Source organism: Rhipicephalus microplus, chromosome 1 (genome assembly GCF_043290135.1).
Source record: "Rhipicephalus microplus isolate Deutch F79 chromosome 1, USDA_Rmic, whole genome shotgun sequence".
NCBI classification, from domain to species: Eukaryota; Metazoa; Arthropoda; class Arachnida; order Ixodida; family Ixodidae; genus Rhipicephalus; species Rhipicephalus microplus.
The window spans coordinates 270263553-270286656 of NC_134700.1; the positions used below are offsets into that span (position 1 = coordinate 270263553).

Genomic DNA, 23104 nt, shown 5'->3' on the forward strand with positions numbered 1-23104 from the left:
ATAGCTGGGGATGTGACAAGGCTTGTTGTAGGCAATAAGTTATACCAGTGTGTTTGTCGGTGGTTGCCGCCTTGCCTTCAGTTTTTAATATGATTATACGCAAAGGCATCACCGCAATCACGCGGAACTTAAAGATCTTAATGGGCAATCTTTGCATGTATCAAGATGACTGAAAACTAGGCTTGTGCGAATATTCAAACGAATAGTTGAGTATTCCAATTCACTTCTGTTCGAATTTAAATTATCGAGTAATAAACGAATAGGTGTATATTAGTCCTCATCCGCTTGTAAAAGTAGTGTCACTGCAATGCAGGAGTGCTAAGCCGTGCAAGTGAAAGCACCTATTCAGGGGAAATGCGTGTTGCCGCAAAGCCCCCTTTCAAATTTAAAGGGGCGACCCCGCCGCGGTGGTCTTGTGGCTACGGTACTATGCTGCTGACCCGCAGGATCAAATCCCGGCTGCGGCGGCTGCATTTTCGATGGAGGCGAAAATGCTGTAAACCCGTGGGCTCAGATTTGGGCGCACGTTAAAGAACCCCAGGTGGTCAAAATTTCTGGAGTTATATGGTGGTTTAGGGGTGTCTTAAGGGGGGACGCGGCACTTCGGGACCGAAAATCAGCCAAAAAATCGAGTTTTCGCGGACCTTCTTTTCGCGTTCCCGACATCATTGCGCACCTATTTACAAAATTTCATAGCCGAATACCATCAACTTTTATCGTTATTCAACTTTAAAAAACCGAAAACGGGCGTCCTGCCCTTTAAAAATTGAGGGCGAATAGCGCAGGTTTCGGCTCTACGATACGCGGGAACTACGCGCTCGATCGGCGCCATTTTGGTCTTGTTTGAAAGAACACGTTTTCAGCTGTTTTTTTTATTCAGTAAGCAACATTGAGCGTTTCCCCGGCTCGAAAAACGGGGCCTCAAAGACGAAGAGCCGCGCTCACTGCCATTGGCTAAACGGCGCACGTGACTGAAATGTGCGGAAAAGGTTAGAACAATTTATGATGACTTGTGCTTCGGCCACCGGGGCAATATTGCCGTTAGCTACGACGGCACGTGGAAGACGCGAGGCCATTCTTCCCACATCGGCGTGGGCACAGTTATCGAATTATTTAGTGGCTACGTGTTGGACTACGTCGTTCTTTCCAACTTTTGCCTAGGCTGCGAGGTGGGCCCAAAGCCTAGTAGTGAGGGCTATCAAGAATGGAAGGCTAACCACAAATGCCAAAAAAATACGAACAGCAAAGCGGGGCAAATGGAAGTGGAGGCGGCTCTAATTCTATTTCAGAGGTCGCTTGAACGCCATGGCCTGCGCTACACAACTATGCTGTCTGATGGAGACTCTAGGACATTTTGCGCCATAGGAGACGCCAAGGCGTATGGTTACATTGACGTGCAGAAGGAAGACTGTATTAGTCATGTACAGAAACGGATGGGCACCGCATTGAGAAACCTGGTGCAGAAACAAAAGTGCGATGGGAAAAGAGGCCTTGGTGGGAAAGGCAGGCTCACAGGTGAGCTGATCACCAGGCTGAGCACATATTATGGCCGGGCTCTGAAATCGCATGAAGGTGACGTGGGCGAGATGCAAAAGGCTGTGATGGCCACATACCGCCACGTCACCTCCACTGATGAATGCTCGGACCACAGTCTAAGCCCAGCTGGTGAAACTTCATGGTGTCGGCACAATGCCGCAAAAGCAAAGGGTGAGCCCGACCCCAGGCATGCCTACAATCTACCGAAAGACGTGGCAGAGGCATTACTACCGGTTTATACCCGGCTTTCGGAAAGAGCCCTGCTTCAGAGGTGCGCACACGGCAAAACGCAGAACTCCAACGAGAGCCTACATTCGGTAATCTGGAGTTTGGCCCCCAAGGAGCACCATGCGTCCCTGTTCGCTGTTGAAGCAGCTGTTGCAGAAGCAGTGCTGCGCTTCAACACGGGCAATTTGAATTCTGCAACGGCAATCTTAGGTGAAATGGACATGAATGTGACAAGTACTGGTGCCAGGAGAGCGAGAGAAAAAGACCACCGTCGCAGCATTGTCTCCAACAAGAAAAGAACAGCCTCATTGGAACTCCGGAAGCTAGTGAAGAGGAGGCATGAGCACAGAATGCATTCAGACTATGCTTCTGGTGCGTTTTGAGGTTGTCTTGTTGCATCTTCTGCAATAAAAATGTGTGCCCACGTTTTTTCTCGATTTCTCAAAACGACAATTTTCATGTGCTTCCCATTATGCCGGAGCAATATCTCTTGTTCTATCTGGGTTATCATTACGATTTCTTTTTTGTTTCGAAGATAAATGCAGGGGATGTGTCGTAAAGTAAGTTTTATTGTAATAATTTTTGGAGAAAATTCTCTAAATGGATCTTTTGTTTCAAGTGTAGATGGGGAAATTTTTCATGTCATATTCAACATCCCACAACTTTGCTTCGAAATAGCCCAGAACAATGATTTATACTTTATTGCACACTGTGAACATACCGAATTGGTTCTATAGGTTGCACATCAATATCCAAGTTACAGTTAATTAGCTAATTAGGCCTTAATTGAAAAAGTCGCAGTTCATTATATCTTTAAAACTAATTGTCACAGCAAAAAAAGAATTAGATTTTTGAAATCAGCAATAAAATCTACATAGGCTCTCCAAATTTGACTGAGGTACTCGCAAAAATAAAAGAGTTTTTGGAAGGTGTAGCATCCCCCCTTAAACCCCACATATCAATCAAATTTAAAGGGGCCCTCAACACTTACTGAACATGGTCAGAAAACGCTGCCGATTGGCAGTCGAGAACCCACGAAGCAAATATTATCGCGCAGAACGCGACCTGTAATTCACAATAAATTTTCAAAGCTAAAAATTGTTTTTTTTTTTTCTCTCGACAAATGACACTACAAGCTCAAAAATCACTTGTCACAGCCAAGAAGAAATATACGGCTCTGGTCACAGCCATTGGCTGATTTGAACATGGCGCGCTCGTCGTTACCGAGGCCGCCGCTTGTACACAAGTACGTGCTCGATCGCACAGAAAAGCCGCGTATTCGAAGAAGAAGAAAAAATGAGGTGCTCAAGGCCATGAGGTGCGTGTGATGCATTTTCTTTCGCCGTGCCTTTCCTTCCTGCTTAACTTCCAGCTATTTCATCGGGACGAGAAAAGAAAACGCAACTGCAGCGTGGGACAAATTTTTGGAATTCCGCTCGTACTGGACTGATTCTAGAAACCTTATGGCGGTAAATTTGTGAGGCAACATGCATGTTTACTGGCTCCATGGCTACTTGAAAAAGTGTTGCAGAGCCCCTTTAGAGGAACATGTTACCCCAAATCAATTCTTCATTTTATTAAGCTTGTTATGACAACTTATATGCTCCAAGCATAATAAACACCGAAACTACAACTCAAGATTGTTTCGACTTGCTCTGAACGAAAAAAAAAAAGGCATTTGCATAGAGCCCCTATTTCAATTCAAAATAAATATTGTGCAGGTTAGTTAGGTCATGATAAATATTCCTTTTTTTTATATGTCACACATACCATTTGAATTCGATTCGAAATTGTTTGATCAAAATCAATATTCGCTTCGAACCTAAATTTCACTATTCGCACAAGCCTACTGAAAGTAGTTCGCGACGCATGGCGACGTCTGCAAGATCACATGATGGCGTCTGCAAGCGGCGCAGTAAATTTACACGGCAACGTCGTGGTATACAGTACACGGTAAGCATAATAACAACCACTATGACTCAAGTGGTCCACGAATGCATTAGTCTTCATGAGACTCTGTCGGGGATTTGTTGCAACTTCGTTTTAACTGTTAGTATGTTTTAAGCGAGAACATACTAAGGAGGTTTGACTGTATTCATTCAGTCTACGCCAATCCACTGTTTGAAGCAATCATGCCGGAGGGCTCACAGTTAAGTGCACAGCAGAAGTCTAGCCCACAAGACTGTTTTCGTCAATTATTAAAGTGTTTTTTTATGAAGTATAATTAAGAGCAAGACTGTGACTGGCCCAAACCATTTTTTTTTTCGTTAGTAACCTGTGCTAAAACATAATAACAAAACACAATTATATTCAGAGTCGTGATTGAAGTCATACTAGAGAACAGACTTGAATGAAACTCGTCGTTACTCCCTTCAGAAATGAACCATGCACGATTTTTTGGAAAAGGCCTCCTTCAAAAGGACATTACTTGTTCAAAACTCTCCTTCCTCCCCACCATCGTTTTAACTGTCCAGGCCCTTGTGGGCGAATAAATTTCGTGGCTGTAACCCACTAGAGGAGGCGAGCTTGAGGCCCCTGCTGTGTACAGAATCAAGGACGCCCACCCACCTGCAGTGGCCCCTGGTAGAAAGTGGACGCCTGTGAGGTCTGCTGAGGCGCCACAGGTGTGCTGGCGGCCGCTGGTTGGCTGTTGCTAAGAGGCTGTGCCGAGACTCCCCCTGGTGCAGGCCCACTGGTGGCAGCCTGAACAGTTGCTGCCGCAGGGGCACTACCCAATCCCTCCCCTCCAGCCATGAGATGAGGAGGCTGGTGCCGCAAACCATTCTTGTATGGTGGCAGAAATGAGGCTCGCGAGATGGGCTTGGCTTTGATGCGGGCCTGAAAAAAAGAAAGAATTGCTCTTTCACTGTAGCAATGAACCAATTAGGTTCCGAAATTCCCAAGACAAATCCATTTTACCATTAGAAGACGACCACAGTGGAGGACTGAAAGTCAATACAGAGAATTCTAGGAGGTTACGGAATTTATACTGTATGACGCCTGGCTTATTTTTTTACTCTTCTACCACACCATATTGTGCATGTTAATGCAGTGTCTTTCCGACAGCAGTTTCAAGCACTGGTATAGCTCTCTGGTGGCCCAAGTTCAAACCCCATTTCAGCCTGAATACTTTTTCTTATTTGCTTTTTCGTTCTTATTTTGTATGAAAACGGTTGCGGATACCTGTGGCGACAGACAACTACAGCACCCTTGTTTCGAGATCTCAGAACAGCTTTCGCAGTTATAGGCATAAATGCCACTCAAGACTCCTAGTAATTGCCGAATTAGAAAAAAAAGTTGCCGACTTAGCATCGGGAGCAAATAAGTAAGAGGGCAGGAAACCAGACTTACCATAATGGGCTTTCCTTGGAAAGAGCGCACATCTTCACGCAGGTACCTGTACGCCTGCTGTGCATCCTCATCAGACTCAAAGGTCACATACCAGCTACTATTGTGGGCAAATTCGCAGCTCATGAACTGCGGGCACTTGTCACTGGCCTTAAATAGCGCCTCAATGTCCTGCGAAGAGACAATGGCGATGAATGAATGACTTCCTCACAGACACTTCTGCAGCATGGGCAAGCCAAGTGCACTTACTTTGACAGGAGTGCTCTCTGGTATTTCTCGAAGAATCAGGACACAGCGTTTGTGGTTTGGGCGCACTTTTTCTCCAGCCTCATCTACTTGCACGTTGGGGGATTCTAGAGGGGGAAAATACCACAATAAATTAGCTAGACTGATTGCGCCCCCTTAGTGATCCTCCCAAGTAGGTTTAGAAAAGCAAGTGCACGTGAAAGAGCTCGAAAAGGTGCAAGAGTCAAAGAAGTTGTGGCATAAATAGAAAATTGTGTGTAGATGGAATGGTCAAAGCATCACACAGTGTTCGCCAAGTAGGTACATGTGTCAATACAGGGTAGAACCAAAATTAATGTGCTTCTGGTAGCATGCAAATGTGCAGTACGATTCTGTGCTGACGTGTACCTACACAAGATATAAACAGTATACAGTGCAGTCCACTTATAACTATATCGAGAAAACCTAAAAATATGATCGTTATAACCGGTGATCGTTATATCTGGACTGCCGCCAAAAAATCGTCGCCGGACGTACCTTTTGTAGCTCCAGGCTTCATTTCGCTATTTTCACCAATTGATAAATATTGTAGAAAGTAGGATGTCAAAAACAAGACTTTATTTCTTACTCCGAAGAACGCATCACGGGTTTGGCACGCCGAAGTAGTCCGAAATCTGCAGTTGCTTCCGCGGAAGCTTCAGCTTCACAACCGCGGTGCGGATAGCTTCCAGCTGCTGCGAACCGCGGCAGCTGGAAACTTTAAAACCGCGTCGCGAATCCTGCAAAATATTCGACTTTGTCTCAAGCGACACGGCCTTTCGCTTCATCGGCGCCATAGAGGGTTGTCTCTGCTCCGCTCTAGACGTTGCTCGCGCGATCGCTGAGGAAGAGAGAATGACCGACGGCGGGGTGGGAGCAGTGGGAGGAAGAAAGCACAGCCAGAGGTACACAGCCGGAATGCCAACGAGGCCCCGCCCCGATGCCGCCGCGGCGCTTTGCTTTTCGCATTTTTTTTTTAAATTCTCTCGGCCTCTCCGCGGTCGACGCGTGGCGAGGCACAAAACGTGACACAGCTGGCGCCATCTGTAGCGCGTCGCGCCAACTCGCGATGCTCTCCTCGGCTTTTTGAACGGCCGGGACGCGCTGCCGGCGCTGTGCTGCAGTGGCGGCAGATACGTACTCGCCTACGCTAACTTTTCGTCTTGTCTCGGCATAGTTCGTTTCAGAGGAACTTATCAATCTAAATGTTACGATTATTCTGAATGAAACATGCCGTCCACGGCAAACTTTTCATCGTTGTATCCGATATGCGGTGGATAACATATCGTTATATATGGTTTTTTTCCCCATAGCCCCAATGTATAAAATGAGACTGTTAAGTCGACCCATCGTTATAACCGATATATCGTTATATGTGGTATCGTTATAAGTGGACTGCACTGTATATAACATGCACAGTATTATTTTCCTTTGCCCCCTGACCCACCTTCATTTGATAAAATTTACCATGTATACTAAAAAATTCTACAATGTACACTCATAACTGAGAGCACCTGGTTTTCTTTGCTTCTAGCATAACTTGGCCCAGTGTGATTACAATGTATTGCAATATCGAACCAGACCTACTAGACATTCAACACAACGAAACAGCAGCATTTTTCAGAAGATGAGAATTTGGAAGCTGCACTGGTGCTCTTGGCAAGCTGCAAATGAAGCTCATGGAGCTACGACTGAAGCACCACAAGCAAATGCAAATTACTGAGTACCTTTAAAGGGGCCCTGAAACACTTTCAAGCAACCATGGACTGGAGACGCTAAAGGGATTACTGCCTCGGGAATTCAACGCTACAAGTTTTAAGAATGAGCCTAGTATGGCAATAAGTACTCAGATTTGTCGTACACTACAATCTCATTCTCTCTTCTCAACAAAAACGCTGAAAGCTAAGCAGGCAAGAATGACGCGGGCAAAGAAAATACGCCATGTGGGCCTAGTGACCTTGAGCACCTTTTTTTCCCGAATGTGTAGCTTTTTCAGCGTGATCGCGTACGCATGTGCGGAAAAGTCGCGTGCCTCCTGCCGTGACCCCAGTAACGACCGAGCATGCCATGTTGCAATCAGTTAATGACTTATAGAGGGCCTTCTTTGCGTAATTTTAGGATGTCTTCCGTCATTTGTCGAGAGAAGAGAAAGCAATTTTTAGCCGACGATTTATTGTGAATTCCAGGCCGCGTGCTGCGCTATACCATTTCGCTCGCCTTTTCCCTGGAGCCTATACTACCGATCGGCAGTGCTTTCTGACCATGCTCAAAAAGTGTTGCAGGGCCCTTTAAATTTAACTCTGCCAGATAAGTAAATGTGTTTTGGAGCATAAATAGCATAATACATTACGACATTAAGGCTTATTGCTTACATAAATGCATGTCGATGCTCGTTTCACACGTATCAATGACTATAATGCAGTGGCACTTCGAGTATACGTTCCCCGGTCCTGCGACGACCCGCGTTTTACGACGAATTGGATTGGTCCCGGCAAAATTCTATAGAACTAATGTATTGAAAACCTCAATTCTACGACGCAATTTCACGCTGGCCCCGCCTCGTACGACGCTTAGCTGGACTGTCCGAGAGGAAAAAAAGAAAACCTACGATGACGCACGCAGGCTGCCACGGAAGCACACTGCGGCCGGATGAAAAAAAGTCGGACAACCGAGGAACCGAGTTCGTTCCTCCACACGTTCTAGCACACTATCCGCGCTGCCACCACAGGGCCTCTTCAATTTTTCGACACGCTGTCGGCCATAGCTAGCAAGAGCCAACGTTATCCAGAGCCGGCCGGAGCGCATTCATTTTGCTTAGTCGCATTACACTGCGCACTTCCGTTTCGCGTCGTTGTACCGGACGTGTTGAACGGTGATTGTTGAGCCCGTCTACGTTAGGGATAGCCGCAGGAACCGGAACTAGCTCCTGTCTAGCTACCAGAGGGCTGGGGAGTTTTAGCCCTTCGCGATTGGTCGAAGCTTGTGCATACGTACGCGCCTGCAAAAATCGAATGGGCCCACTGCCTTGTTGCCTTTCAGCCATACCTTCACATGTTTGTCTCATCGGGGAGTTGTGCGCCGCAGCTGCTGCGTCTAGTACGCGCAAAATTTTCAGTATTCGGACATTGGTGTGCGAGGAAGCTTTCGCATTCTTGGTTGCGAGTGCTGCGTCTCGCAATGTCGCGGAACCGAAAACCGAGACATTGCGTCGCTGGATGACATTAATGAAACTGTGCGTCCTGACACTGCGGGAACTTCCGATGAGGAAGAGATGGATGACACTGCAGAGGCTAGTGCGTCCGTTCCGACGTACGTGGACATGTTGTGCTACGTCGACAACATTCGGCTGTTTGCTTGCGCACGCGACGAGATCGGCGACTTGCTGCCAGATGTCGCAGCTCTCGAAAAAAGCTGATGCATCGTGGCTGGGCAAATAAATAAAAATAAAAAATAAAATTGAAAATAAAAATTTGTTCACACCTTCTATAAAAAGCGTGGTTGTCATTTTTTCAAGTAATTTATTCTACCTTCATCGGAGCAGCGTAGATTTGTGCCGCAGTTTTTCTTACGCATTATGTGACAACTGCTGTGGGGCAACAACGACCATAGGTGCCTATATTCTTGGTTATTCGATTATACGACGCCCGGATTATACGACGATTTTGCGTGGTCCCCTAAAAGTCGTATAATCGAAGTTTCACTGTAGTTGTTGGTGTTATACGTCCCAAAACCACCATTCAATTATGAATGGTGGTTTTAAATAAATTTTAACTATCTCAGTGTGTTGCCAGATGCTGCCGAGCAAACAAGCGAATACTCATCACAGAACAAGCCCCAAAGAAACTGAAACATAATGAATTTTTAGATTCTTGAGAATAACTTTAAAATTACATTGCCTCCAGGATGGCCTCAATTCGGTTGAGACACGTTTGCCAGTTCATGATTAAGGTTACTTACTCATAACTACCAAGTTCACGGATTCTGAACAAACAAACAAAAAAAAAAACGCGAAAAACAAGAGGGGGTGGGTCTCAATTGCAAGCGCCAACATCAGCGTTGCGGTCTTATAGTGGCTCGGAGTGGCTGAACACTCGAGGGTAGGGTTTCCCATTAATGTAAATCTCAAAGGATCAAACAAAACTACCAAAACCTATTTCCTTCAAAACAACTCGCATATGTCTTCCTGGGACACATGTGAACAGACGGGACAGCGCAGCTGGCTGCCACAAAAGTGCGGGTCAAAGCTGTGCTCACTACTAGATTCTTTTGACAGGAACACCAAAATGTGCCTGGCCCTTTTTTACTGCGATATCAATTATATGGACAGTCTAGGCTGGTGTTTTGCCGTCACCGCCACAGCCGTCACTCATTGTATATGTATGCGTATCTATATCTACAAACACTCAAAAAAGAAAAAAATTTAAAAAAAAAAGCCGCCCGGGCTTGGCGCCCGCAGCTCAACACGATGCACGAGTATTTGCCCCGTGGATGGGGAGGAGGAGGAGGGGGGTGGGGGTGGTTTAGATGCTTGTGCAGGCGCGCTTATCCTTTGCCGGGAAAAATAGTGTGCCTTCGGCTTTCATCAGAACGATTGCGTTAGTAACCGGGCCCACAAAAGTCACTTTGGTCTCTGCACACGTCCCGTTTGCAAAAAGAGCGCGCTTTTCATACACAGCGAGGTATAACAACTGGGACACTTGTTAGTTTGTACTCATCTGCACCTGTGATTATGTATTGTGCGTCCTTTTTGTTTGTTTAAACGGCGCGTTACATGCCAAGTGGTGTTGTTAGTTCGCTCTCGTCCTGTGTGCACCATTTTCATGCGTCTTGTGCCTGAGCATCGCACGTTTCGATCTGCTTGCCGTTCTCAGCGTGACATTCCAAGTGGTTGTTGTCACAATCATTGCTTCACCCTTGCGGCAAAACCGACTTTTTACATATTTACTGATTTTAAATTACCGCTGCGTGCCTTCGAAGCTTGTAGATCACTATCGCGTCGCCACGGCCGCGGTTTTGTGCGCGACGGTTGCAGCAAACGGTAGTTCCTTTTACAATCTCTGTGCGCTGGGCTGCGCACGCGCCTTTAACCCTAAGTCATTCCATGCCATCTACGATCACATCTACTGCAGTTTTGTCAGCAGAGTTTGTGGAAAGCAGCGTTGCTTTGACTGGTTGAGTGCACACTTTCGGGGTTTTGTCAGTTACGTCGTCGCCATATATGATAGTGTCAAGAGCGACCATGGTTTCTTCCACAGCTGTTGTGGCAACGACAATCTCACGCACAGTAAAAGACCGTGCAGGGACTGGTCGCAGGCATACTTCTGAAGCTTCGAGTGCGCTGCTCTTGGCTTTTGTTGGACGGTTTCCATACTAAAGTCTGTATCACTTGCCGTGATTAGGAAATGTGTTCGTAACATTCAAATTTATGCCCAATGAACATAGTGCAATTTGGTTTTTCATGAATTCGTATCTGCTGTGGTTTCGAATCACTGAGATTATACTGTACGTTCAAATGAATGCATCTTAAACTCATTTATAATAAAATGGGGTAGTTTTGAAAAGCCTGGAGAGGATTGAGCTGCTTTTTTGTCAATGCGGCCAGATCACTCACAGAAATTTCGATTTTCGGGAGATTTTCTTGACAACCGTACAAACGGAACAATGGGTCGAAATCCGGGAGACTTGGCAGGTATGCTTACTTGTTGATTTCCCCAATGAACGCTTGACTGCAATGAGCTTCATGAAATTAATTTACAAAATCAGCTGGCACAAACAAGTAGTAGTGCCTAATTTGCAAAAACTAGCTCAGAGGTGGCTTCTTTTGGGTCTGACAGCGAAATGTGGTGCATCATGTTTGACAATTTATGTGCCAGCCCACTAATATCAACTTTGCTTAATTAAAGAATTTTTATGTAGCAATAGAAGTCCCAGTGAAGTTTGAATCAGGGAGCTTTCTCTATACCAAAATTTCGCACTCACTGCAATATTGAGGCCTAACTATATACAGTCGACGACCGATAATTCTGACTCCACGGGGAATGCAAATAAGTCCGAATTATCTAAAGTTCGAAAAAGACAGATGCGCATGCGACGGCTCCGGAGCACACGGCGCGTCATCATCGTCAGAACCGCTGTTTGATGGTTGCAGAACCTGCTCAATTATGTCGTCGTCATTCAATTCGACACGACGACACTGCACTGTCAACGTTTGCAAAGTCTTCAAACGTAACAGTGTCGGGAATCGGCACACCGCAGCCATGCAGGTCGTCGATAACGTCCGCAACTGAGCTCTATGCGCTGGGCGGCAGGTCCGGCTCTTCAGTTGCATTGTCGGGTTCTTCGGCTGCAGTGTCGGCGGTGTCGGGCTCACTACGCAACGTAAATCCTGCGTGCCGTAAACAGTTGCTGATCGTGCCTGCCAACACTGCCTTCCAGGCATCAGCAAGCATGCTCAGGGCTGACATCAAATCAACGTTGTATTTTATCTGGCTCTCTAAGCAGAGCAACACTCGCTGCAGCGTGCGTGAACGATACAGCACCTTCAAATTCTTGATGATACTTTGATCCATAGGTTGCAGAATACTGGTCGTATTCGGCGGCAGGTATTCTAGCTCAATGGCTTTCGGATAGCTGATCGGCGCATGGGCAGTACAGTTATCTACGAACAAAAGGACCTTGCGCTTTTGCAATTCAAACTTTCGGTCCGATTTTCCGACATACTCTGCGAACAGCTTCTGCGTGACCCACGCCTTCGTATTGGCTTCGTACCAGACAGGCAGATTTTTTTCCCCCCCTTAAACAGGGTTTTTCGATTTCCCGATTACCAGCAGCGGGAGCTTTTCCATGCCAGAAGTGTTGCAGGCGACAACGACAGTGACTCGTTCCTTGCCGAGTTAACCTCCGTGGCAAGGTTCTCCCGAACGGGCGAGTGTCTTTTCCGGTAGTAGCTTATAGAAAAGCCCGGTTTCATTGAGGTTGAAGGTGTCGTCAGCCGAGTAGCGCCGAAGCAGCTCCACCAACTTTCCACTGCGGTAGTTCGCTACCAGTGTGCTATCCACGGCACCGCTCTCACCGCACATTTTTTTGAAAGCGAGGTCGTACCGCTCTTTAAGGGGAGACGCGGGTCGAAAAGTCGCGTTTTTTTTTCCAAATTTCACCTTTTCTGTTTTTTGTTGCTTTATCATCTTTATACATTATATTTTGACATCTGAAAATATCACAGCGAAATAAGCATCAGAAGTCAGTGAAAAACGCGTCTGAGTGAGCGGCAGTGACGCGCGGCATCACGAAATTTACACAAAACGGGCTGCTGTTCGCGTGCTCGCGGGGCCGCGAAGAGAGCTGTCCGCCATATTGCGGCCGCTGGCTCGTGTAGAGTTGTCCTTACTCTCCACGATCCCGGTTCTTGAAGTCTCGTACGTTCACGAAAAATCTAAAAAAAAAGCAACAAAAACAGTCTTTTCCCGCCGTTTCAAACCGCGCGCCACTAACGCAGGGCCGCCATTGGCTGACAGCACCCGTGTTTTCTTGCCGTAGTTCGCTTCACTGTTTTCCGGAGTTATTTTTCGCTGTTTTCGTGCGATGGCAAGCCCGAAAAAGGCCGTTGCCGACCATCGGAAATACAGAAGTAAGAACAAGTTCAGAGGGAAGCGGCGGAGGACGTACAAGAAAGCCACCGCCAACGAAAATGTCCGCGACGGGCCAGCGGCCGGTAGGCCTAACATCGACCACGGCAACGTCGACCATGGCAACTGCGACGACGAGATCAACGCTGCAGTGAATTTTGTGAGTGCATCGCAGAAAAAGATCGCGTTATTCGAAAACGACATCAGGCCGAATGCCGATCGTGCCGAAAGCGTAGTGCTGTGCGAGTTGGGTGCATTGACGGCCGTCGTCGCAGGCGCGGCATGCCCCGTTTGTCACGAGAGTAAACTCGCAGTTCGGGCACCGAATAAAAAGCGGAAAGGCCTTTCGGCGTTTCTGGAGCTACACTGCGAGAATGCGGAGTGCTCGGAGAGCATCCTTTCGTCCGCGTACTCGTCGAAGCGGGTCGCGTCAGATGGCGGCCGCGGTGCAAGCAGAAGCTACGACAGCGGGAGTTCGCGTGACGCCTTTGCCGTGAACCTGAAAGTGGTGCTTGCAGCGCGTGCCGTCGGTATCGGGCATGAGCAACTTTCACGATTTTGTGCAGTAGTTGGATTGCCAAACCCTATGCACCATAAGACCTTCCATGCTATCGGCAAAAAGATTCACAGTGCGGCAGTAAAGGCTGTCTGTGAAAACATGCAAAGGGCACGCAGCGTCACCAAAGAGGTGGCTGGTAACAGTGACGTGCCAGTCATGTTTGACGGCACATGGCAAAAAAGAGGCCACAAAAGCCACAATGGTGTGGGAACTGTAGTGTCCTTGGACACTGGTTTGTGCCTGGACTATGAAGTGCTTTCCAACTTCTGCCTGGCGTGCAGTTTGCATAACGACATGGGAGGCGATGAAGAAACATGGCAGGCGTTTCATCATCCCGTTTGTGAGAAGAATTGCGACTGTTCTTCGCATGCCATGGAGGCCGAAGCTGCAGTGCGCATTTGGCAGAGGACTGTGGACTATGAGACACCCCTGCGGTTCACCATCTTCCTAAGCGATGGAGACAGCAAGGCCTACAACGGGGTCTGTGATGCCAACGTGTACCCTGACACTCCAATTGAAAAAGAGGAGTGCACCAACCACGTGGCGAAACGTCTGGGCACCGGCCTGCGGAAGCTGCCAACGCCACTTCCACGAGGGGAGAAGCTGAAGGAGACCACCATCCAGAAGCTTCAAACTTACTTTCAGGTGGCCATTGTGAACAATCGGGGAAATGTCCACAAGATGTACACTGCCATATGGGCCTCATGTTTGCACTCGTGCTCAACAGACGGTGCTGGAAGTCACAAGTTCTGTCCTGCAGGCCCAGACTCGTGGTGCAAGCACCGACGTGCTGAGGCGCAGGGCCAGCCTGCACCGTGCCACACCCCCCTCCTGACCAAGGCCCAGGGTTTGGCAGTCCTCCCAATCTACAAGCGTCTCACAGATGCGAAGCTGCTTGCCCGGTGCCTCCACGGCAAGACACAGAACGCGGCCGAGTCCCTGAACAGCAAAATATGGCTGCTGTGTCCAAAGACCCGGTTTGCTTCCCGGACTGCTGTGGAAACAGCCACAGCCATTGCAGTCCTGTGGTTCAACCGGGGCCACGCGAGCTTTGAAAAGGTGCTGGAAGAGCTTGGGGTGCTTCCTTCGGAGGCCCTGGTTACCCTCAGCGACCGCCGAGACAGCATGCGCATGCACAAGATGAATGTGCGTCAGACCGCTGAGGCGAGGGCACACCGTCGCAGTGCAGCCAAGAGGGCCCGGGTGGAAGAGTCCTGCCGCACCAGCCGGGAAGGGAAAACCTACGGTGCTGGAGAGTTTTAGACAACTGATATTCCCTCTGGACATGTGTGTATGTGTTCAGCACAAGTTTCGTGCTACTGCGTTTTTCATTTTTGTAAATACAGACTTTCAAACTTTCAAACGCGTTTTTCTCATTTCGCAATTTTGGCCAATTTGCATTTTTTGCGGGAAGTGTTTCGGGCACTTAGAATGGTCATACGACGACGAAATTTGGCACACACATTGAGGAGAGTGCGTAGGGTGCCGATATCTACTTGAATCAGCACAACCTATCAGCTGTAAATATCTATTAATAAATTTAATGGTGGTCGAGTGGAAAAAAAAGGGTACTTTGCTACACAGATGTTTTTTTCATAGTTTCAAAGTTGGAGCACAATTTCTAGCTAGATATCGGCACTCTATGGCTAATAGGGAGCAAAAGGAGCCATTGAACAACTCTCTGCATGAACATTTAGTATGCGCGAAAGTTCCCGGAAAACTTATCAAGTTTCACCATTACTTGAAACACAACTCCCAAACTATTGCACTTATGTAAAAACTGATTACAGATTTGGAATCAGGAGGAAAAACTGCATCAGTGGTCCAATTTCTGAAGCTCTAAGTTGAATAACAAAAAAAAAAGTGCTTTCGAGGAGCGTCTCCCCTTAAAGTTCCGGAGCCAGCCATCGCTGAACTTAAATCCATCAATGCCAAGTCGAAGTGCCAATGTCTTGGCCTTTTGCTTCAAGAGGTGGCCGGAAACGGGAACCCGTTGAGCGACGGTAGCGTTAAGCCAAATGCTCAACGCTTCTTCCAACTGCGGATGAACACCTTGGCGCACCCTCTTTTGTTCACTTCCGGATGATGCCTCCGTCGCGCCTAAAATCTTGTCATTATTCTTCATGTAGTCCGATGTGGTTTGCTTCAAAATGTTGAACTCTCGAGCAACTTCGACTTGCGGACGACCACTGAGCACTTGCTGAATGATGACTCCTTTCTTTCCCATGGTTAGCGTTGTATATCTGCCTCATTGCGTCGGCGCGGCCTTCGGCGCTGTCTGTGAGGGCACCGTTGGTGCCATTTAAGGGGAGATGCGAGTCGAAAAATCTCGTTTTTAGCGAAATTTCTCGTATTTCTGATTTTTATTGCATTGTAATCTTCAAACCTCTTTCTTTCATCTGTGAAAATTTCAAAACTAAATTCGAACCGCGAAATGCAAGAAAATGTGTATGAAGGCATCGCGGTGGCTCAAAATTTCGTGAATTTGCGCCGATATTGGCCATCTTTGACTGCGCGCTGCTCCCCGTCGCAGTGCCGCCCGCTATCGCGATCGGTTGGGAAAGTTGCGTCCGGCCTTCTTCTTACAGCTCCGACGACCGTCAGTTTCGTACGTGGGCAAAAAAATAAAAATAAAAACGAGGCCTTTTTATCACGTGGTTTGAGCGGTTTGAAACGCGCGGCACCCTAAGCCACATCGCCATTGGCTACCGAGTCATTGTCAGCTGTGTTGGTGGCGGCCATCGGCATTTGGTCAGTCTGCTTTTCTGCGCGTCTACGCATATTTCCGCGATGACAAGCCCGAATGAGACCGCAGAAGTTTCGAACGAAGCACAAGTTCAAGAGAAGGCGGCGCAAAGCGCCCCGAACGACGGCGACGAACGAGAACGCGCCTACGTGTGCTTGGCGGCATCGACGAGTGCGCGAGCGACAGTGGCTGCGATGAAGGGATTGACGCTGTGCTTTCTTTCGTCAGTGCTTCGGAAAAGAAGCTGGGCTTCTTCGAAAAAGACGAAAGACAGTGCGATGAGGTTTGTGCAACGACAGTTTTGTGCGACACCCTCTTGCTGGCGGCACTTGTGGCAGGTGCGGCATGCCCTGCTCGCGGTATTCAAAAACTTGCCGTTCGGGAGCCGGCAGAAAAGTGCAAGGGACTTTCGTCGCTCCTCGAACTTCATTGCGAAAACAGCGAATGCTCAGCGACTGTTCTTTCGTGCTCCTATACGTCACTGCGTGTTACGGCGGACGGCAGCAGCCGAGTGAGCCAACGGTACGACAGTGGGAGCTCCCGAGAGTGTTTCGCTGTAAATGTGAAGGCGGTGGTGGCTGCACGCGCTGTCGGCATTGGGCATGAGCAATTGTCGAGATTTTGCTCCGTTATTGGACTCCCAAAGCCAATGCACCACCGAGGATTTTTTTCGATAGCAAAGAAGGTGCATACCGCTGCCATGGCAGCTGTGAGTGAAAACTTGCGCCGACCCAGAGAGTTGACGAAAGAAGTAGCAGGCGAAACTGATGTGGCTGTTATGTTCGACGGCACTTGGCAGAAGAGGGGCCACAAAAGCCACAACGGGATCCGCGCAGTTATCTCCTTAGATACTGGCCTCTGCTTAGACTTCGAGGTCATATCAAATTACTGCCTGACATGCAGTAGGCACAAGGATATGGGCCCAGACGAGGAAGTGTGGCAGGCATTCCATGGCCCAGTCTGTGAAAAAAATGCAGACTGTTCCTCCCATGCCATGGAAACGGAGGCTGCAATGCGCATTTGGCAGAGAACATCGACTTATGACACCCCACTGCATTTCATGACATTCTTGAGTGACGGTGACAGCAAAGCATATAGTGCAGTTACAGAGTCAAAAGTCTATGGTGCTGTCAATATAGAAAAAGAAGACTGCAATAATCATGTGGCCAAGAGACTTGGCACCGCGCTACGGAAGCTGCATGTGCCATTACCACGAGGGCAGAAAATGAAAGAGCCAGCCATTCAGAAGCTCCAAACATACTATCAGATTGCCATAACAAGCTACAGGGGGAGTGTACGGGATATGTACACTGCAGTATGGGCTTCGTACTTCCACTCATGCTCTACTGACAATGCTGGCAGCCACAAGTTTTGCCCTGCAGGAACAGAGTCGTGGTGCAAACATCAACGCGCTGAAGCACTTGGTGAACCTGCACCACGCCACACACCTCTCCTGACAAAAGCACAGGGATTGGTTGTTTTGCCCATTTATAAGTGGCTAACGGATGAGAAGCTCCTTGCTCGATGCATCAAAGGGAAAACCCAGAACGCATCGGCATCCCTGAACAGCAAAATTTGGCTACTTTGCCCCAAGACTAAGTTTGTCTCCCGAACGGTTGTCGAGACTGCCGCAGCTATGGCAATCCTGTGGTTCAACAAGGGTCATGCTACTTTCGAGCACATCCTGGAAGAGCTCAACATACTGCCACCTAGAGATCTAGTTACTTTCAGTGATTACCGCGATGCGAGGCGCATCAAGAGAGAGAATGTCCGAGCGTCTGACAGCAGAAGCAAGGGCCCACCATCGTCGTGGATTGAAAAGGGCACGGCTAGAAGATAGTGCTCGCAAGGACCGTGAGGGCACAACCTATGCTGCAGGACAGTTCTAGTAACTTGCAGTGCTTTTCAAAGTTCTGTTGTACATTATGGCCAAAGATTATGCATTTCTAACAACTCTGTGATAAAAAGAAAAGGTTTCAAACTTTCAAATGCGTTTTTCTCCTTTTGCAGTTTTGTGTGATCTGTGCTTCTTATACACGCTAGTTCGTATACTTAGAATTGTCATACCTCTATGAAATTTTGCACATAGCATGATGAAGGCCCATAGAGTGCAAGTATCTATTCAGATTGTCAGTGCTGCTTTATTATGTTTTTCAAAAATTACATAACATTGAAAGCCCTTGGCCACTAGAGCCATAGTAAATTTTTCTATTTTATTATTGTATTTCACCTTTTTACACACAAAATTTATATAGTTTTTTGCACTCTACAGTTCCAAAGGATCATAGTCAGCTATATCTGCATGCTTTATCTCAAATTTTTATAGGTCAGAATTGTTGCATAACAATGGCCATAATTTTGCAGTATCTGACCTGCAGAAAGAAAACCAAGCGATCTACATGAAAATAAATGACATATTTGAAAAGAGGAGAAAAAACTATTAGCATGCCAATTTGTGTTAAATTCAGACTCTTATTAAAGAAAATCGTTTTTCGAGTAGCATCTCCCCTTAACTTCAGATCTTGTGAGACAGCTGGACGTAAAATAAAGCGTCTCAAAATAAATATGAACGCACGGAGAATTCAGCAAAATGCTGTACCGCACACACTTGTGACAGAATGGCGGCGATAGCCGCACAGCGAGGGTGGCGAGGGTATACAGGAACCGGAATGTGGGATGATTGCAATGTCGATACGATCCCCCACAGTTGAGCTGTGCCTCGAAGATCGGCATTTTCAAGTACAAATCTCCGAGGCATAAAGTTGCCATCGAAATAAAGCCTCATAGATTACCAATTATATTTCGTTTTGATCTGAGGCCATACTTTGTATGGTTTGAGTGCCGGAGGAGATAATGGCTGCCGATTCGGCGTGCGCGACAGGCGGGCAGGGTCCAAATTATCGAATGTAGATCTGGCAGCTGTCCGAAATATCTGTCGTCTTTACACATTACTTCGATTGGACCATCGGCGGTGCCGCGCGACTGTCCGAATTACCGAGCATGTCCGAATTATCGGTCGGCGACTGCATGGGTACAGCACAAAAAAAATTTAGCAGATAGCCTCCTGTTCCCTGCAGTTGCTTTTGTGTCCCAGCAGTGGTAAACCAGGTGCTCCGGGCAAAGGTGGCCAGATGGACCACTAACGATGCTTGACCGTGGTTTTCACTGTTGCACCCATTTATGAGCAGTGAGTGTAGAGGTGCACTCACTGCAGATACCGAGGATGCATAAGAAGGCATACTATTTTTAGGAGCTCTACGATGACGCATTCCTCGCTGCCGGCGATCGGTCAACGCTCACATCAAGTACACTCGAGTCGAGGCTCACATGAGTAAGAATGCAAGCGCTAGAAGAAACTACATATCAAATTTTAGTAGTTTTTTTCACAACAGCTTAATATACAACCAAACGCACCACCGAGGGTCTCGCTGCTGTCTTCAACTATAGGACCCTGGTCTGTATATTTTTCTGTAAGTGCAGTCTTCAACTATGGGACCCTCGTCTGTATATTTTTCTATAAGAAAATTTGATAGCGTAAGAATAATAAACGACTTTGACTTGCCTCGTAGGACGTCGACGATGAGACTAAGATCCTTGGTTAGCTTTTTGATCTGATTGAAGTTGGCCACTGTACCAATAGGCACATACTGGTCACTGTCCATTTGAGATAGCAGGTATGTGTCATTGGCAAGATTTTCCCTGAAAAATGGAATGAAAACGCTACAAAAGTGAACACAATGCAAAGTAATGTCGTTCACACGTAAACCTAGCATATCCGAATTCTCTTACAGTATTAATCATTCCATTCTATCGACTGCAACACAATATCGGTACTTGGGCGTAATACTGACACCTAATCTATCCTGGTCCGACCACATTACGGCAATCTCTGCCAGCGCCTCGAAATCACTAGGTTTCTTGAGACGTAACTTGAAAGCTGCACCATCAGGCATTCGCAAATTATCTTACTTGACACTGGTTCGCCCTCAACTAGAATATGCCTGTTCGATTTGGTCTCCCCATCAAAAATACTTAATTGACTCATTGGAAAGAATCCAGAATAGAGCAAGCCGCTTCATTGCCAATAACTACAGTCCGCATTCTAGTATATCACAAATCAAACAGGAACTTTCACTCCCACTCTTGAACATTCGTCGCGACATTGCCCTGCTGTCATTCTTTCATAAAATTACCCATTCTTCCCGAATCCCTGTTACTGGTCTGCAAAAACCATATCTCACTTCACGTAGACTACACAATCATCTTAGCTATTCCCGTGTATACGGCTCAACAAACGCGTTCAATCAGTCCGCACTTCCACGTGCTATCCGTCTGTGGAACAGTTTGCCTGACGACATTGCATCCCAGACAAACTTTGACACATTCCGTCATATCTTATCAAGCCACTTCACAAGCCTCAGCAAGTAGATGCCGTATCATAATTCATTGGTCCGTATTGGTTCATTTTTGTGATTGTCACATTCATGTGCGCGAGGATTCTGCCTTGTGGCCGCTGCATGCGCAGGAAATACAGTGTTTCGCCCACGGTTACTATGCGTGTATCTTTTGTACATGTTGAACTTTTGTACATGTTGGTGCTTTTTGTTTGACTTATTATTTTCCAATTGTTTCTTTTGTATTTGTTTTAGTTTGAGATGTATATAAGTATTGCACCCCTTACTGAATTGTTTCTTTTGTACTTTTTTTTCATGTTGAGGTGTCTATATGTATTCCCCCCTTGCTCAATTGTCTGTCTTGTATATTTTTTTCCAGTTTATTTTGTATATATGTATAGCCCCCCTTACTCAATGCCCCCCATGGGGCCTGTAAGGTACTTTGAAATAAATAAATAAACATGCACGACTTCCCAACAAAGAGTTGAACTTTAAGCAATTACTGCAGCAGTACAATAATTGTCAGCTCCAGCAATTTTTTAGCCTAGTATTTCAACGAATCTTACAAACTTGTAAACGTAAGGCATCCACCATTACATAGTGTGACTTAACTCATTTTACTACTGTAAATATGACTTTATAGTATCTCTGTGCAGCTTGAAAAATATAGTTCAACACACTATTTTCAGTAGCACTATTTCTTGCATAAACTTTTCTTCTATGAATGTCTCTGCACTGGTACACAAGGTGGTCCATAAATTCAGCACTGCTAACACTATAAAATCACTTGTGCACTACAATGCACTGCTACAATGCTATCAACAGGTGTCGGAGCGAGTGTGTAATGAAGAATGTACCTGGAGAAGTAGTACTCGAGCTGCTGCATGAGCATGCGACGCAGGTCCGCCAGAGGCAGCTCATCGGGGTTGAAGTGGGGGGGCCCCAGGCCGTGAGGCGGCGGGGGCGCCATGGCTGTGCCCCCCTCCGGTGCTACCTCCGACCCATCACAGCACACTCCTCCACCTCCTCCTCCTGTGCACAACACCACACCAAAATTCAAGCAACAGCGAGAAGCTCGCACACTCAGCGAGGGAGAGAAAAAACACATTTACAAATAGAGACCTCAGCTTGGCTTCAGATCCCGATTGGCTGTATATGAATAGCATGCTAAAAAACAGCAAGAGCTCGAACTGCTCTAGCAGTGCTGGCATGTTTTTCAAAAACCTTGTGACTGGATTAGACATTGATCCAAGGCCAGAGTTTCTCTCCTTTGCTCTAGTCTTCCCAGTGCAGAGTACTACCCTGAACTGTCGTCTCTGCTACCATTTCCAGTCTTTTATCAGTTTTCTTTTTTTTAAGTTACACAGTATATCCAACTGTACTGTTCCCCGAAATTTGCACGAAGAGTATCTTAAGTAGTGCCAAAAATAGTACATGAGATTGACACCTACATGGAGATTTTCACTCGAAGCTGCGGTCTTTTTTTGAGCAGTGCTATAACGAACTGCCAAGCTACTTCATAACTGTACCTTGGGGGAGTGCAAGCACATCCAAGTATTATACATATAAAACGGCAGAACACTTGTTCACATTACATTTAAATGCGCAGTAGCAGGGGGAAATTACGTGAAAAGTACACTTGCGCTGCTAGCACTGCATTTTGTGCCTTGCTGCAGTCAAGGCACCCTGTGCCTCCCTACCTATTAGAAGAATCAGAGAGCAGGTTACCTTCTCAGCTGGGGATGATGCCTAGTTTCCTAGCTGCTACTGTTTAACTTTTTTTTTTATCTGCACCAATCCGCAAGCACTGCAACCCACAGTCATTCCCTGCAGTGCCTCTGCCTTAGTGCAACATACCACCCCAGGAACTTAAAGCGTGAAGCAAATCAAGGAGATCTAAACCTTATGGCGAACTTTAATGGCAGACATTGCACACTTCCAATAGCAGTTTTCTGACCCAAGTGGAGCAAATATCTTCCACTAGCAGACAGAGTGCTCCCTGTAAGTTTAAATGGCAGATCTGGAGCTACTACACCACCAGATCCCCTCCAGAGAGCAGCTCCCTCTAATCTGAGAAGCTGTGGATTCAACCGAAAGTCGCAAGTGCCTGGTCCGTGTGCAGGCTGTGCTGTATCACGTCATGTACACAACATGACGATCGAACAGCCCCATGAATGCAAGGAAAGCCGTGTGCTTCTGGAAGCGAATGTGTACTAGCGCACCCTGCCATTTGCTCTGGTGGGAGTGCCTATCACTGAGCCGAAGGCCTTCTACCGGAGGGAGTGCAGTGCTCTGCTGTAGAGTTCATCAGCCACTTCACAACACGTCTCTCGATGAGCACTTCTGAATTCTTTGCAGTTCACCTCCAGATGAGTGGAATGCCCCACCAGTGTTTCTTATGAAT

At 47.0% G+C, this 23104-nt stretch overlaps 1 protein-coding gene across 8 annotated transcripts in view; it reads right to left on the minus strand.

The window, feature by feature from the left end:
- LOC119188156 (La-related protein 4B) overlaps positions 1 to 23104 on the minus strand; it is a 90797-nt gene that overhangs the window by 22132 nt on the left and 45561 nt on the right. For all 8 annotated transcript variants that reach the window (XM_037436073.2, XM_037436069.2, XM_037436071.2 and 5 more), the window contains 5 exons: positions 21558 to 21732; positions 19869 to 20005; positions 5362 to 5465; positions 5116 to 5283; positions 4333 to 4602 (listed from right to left, as the gene is read on the minus strand). In XM_037436073.2, coding sequence (XP_037291970.2) covers positions 4333 to 4602; positions 5116 to 5283; positions 5362 to 5465; positions 19869 to 20005; positions 21558 to 21732 — 854 coding nt within the window. The remainder of the gene's footprint in view (positions 1 to 4332; positions 4603 to 5115; positions 5284 to 5361; positions 5466 to 19868; positions 20006 to 21557; positions 21733 to 23104) is intronic.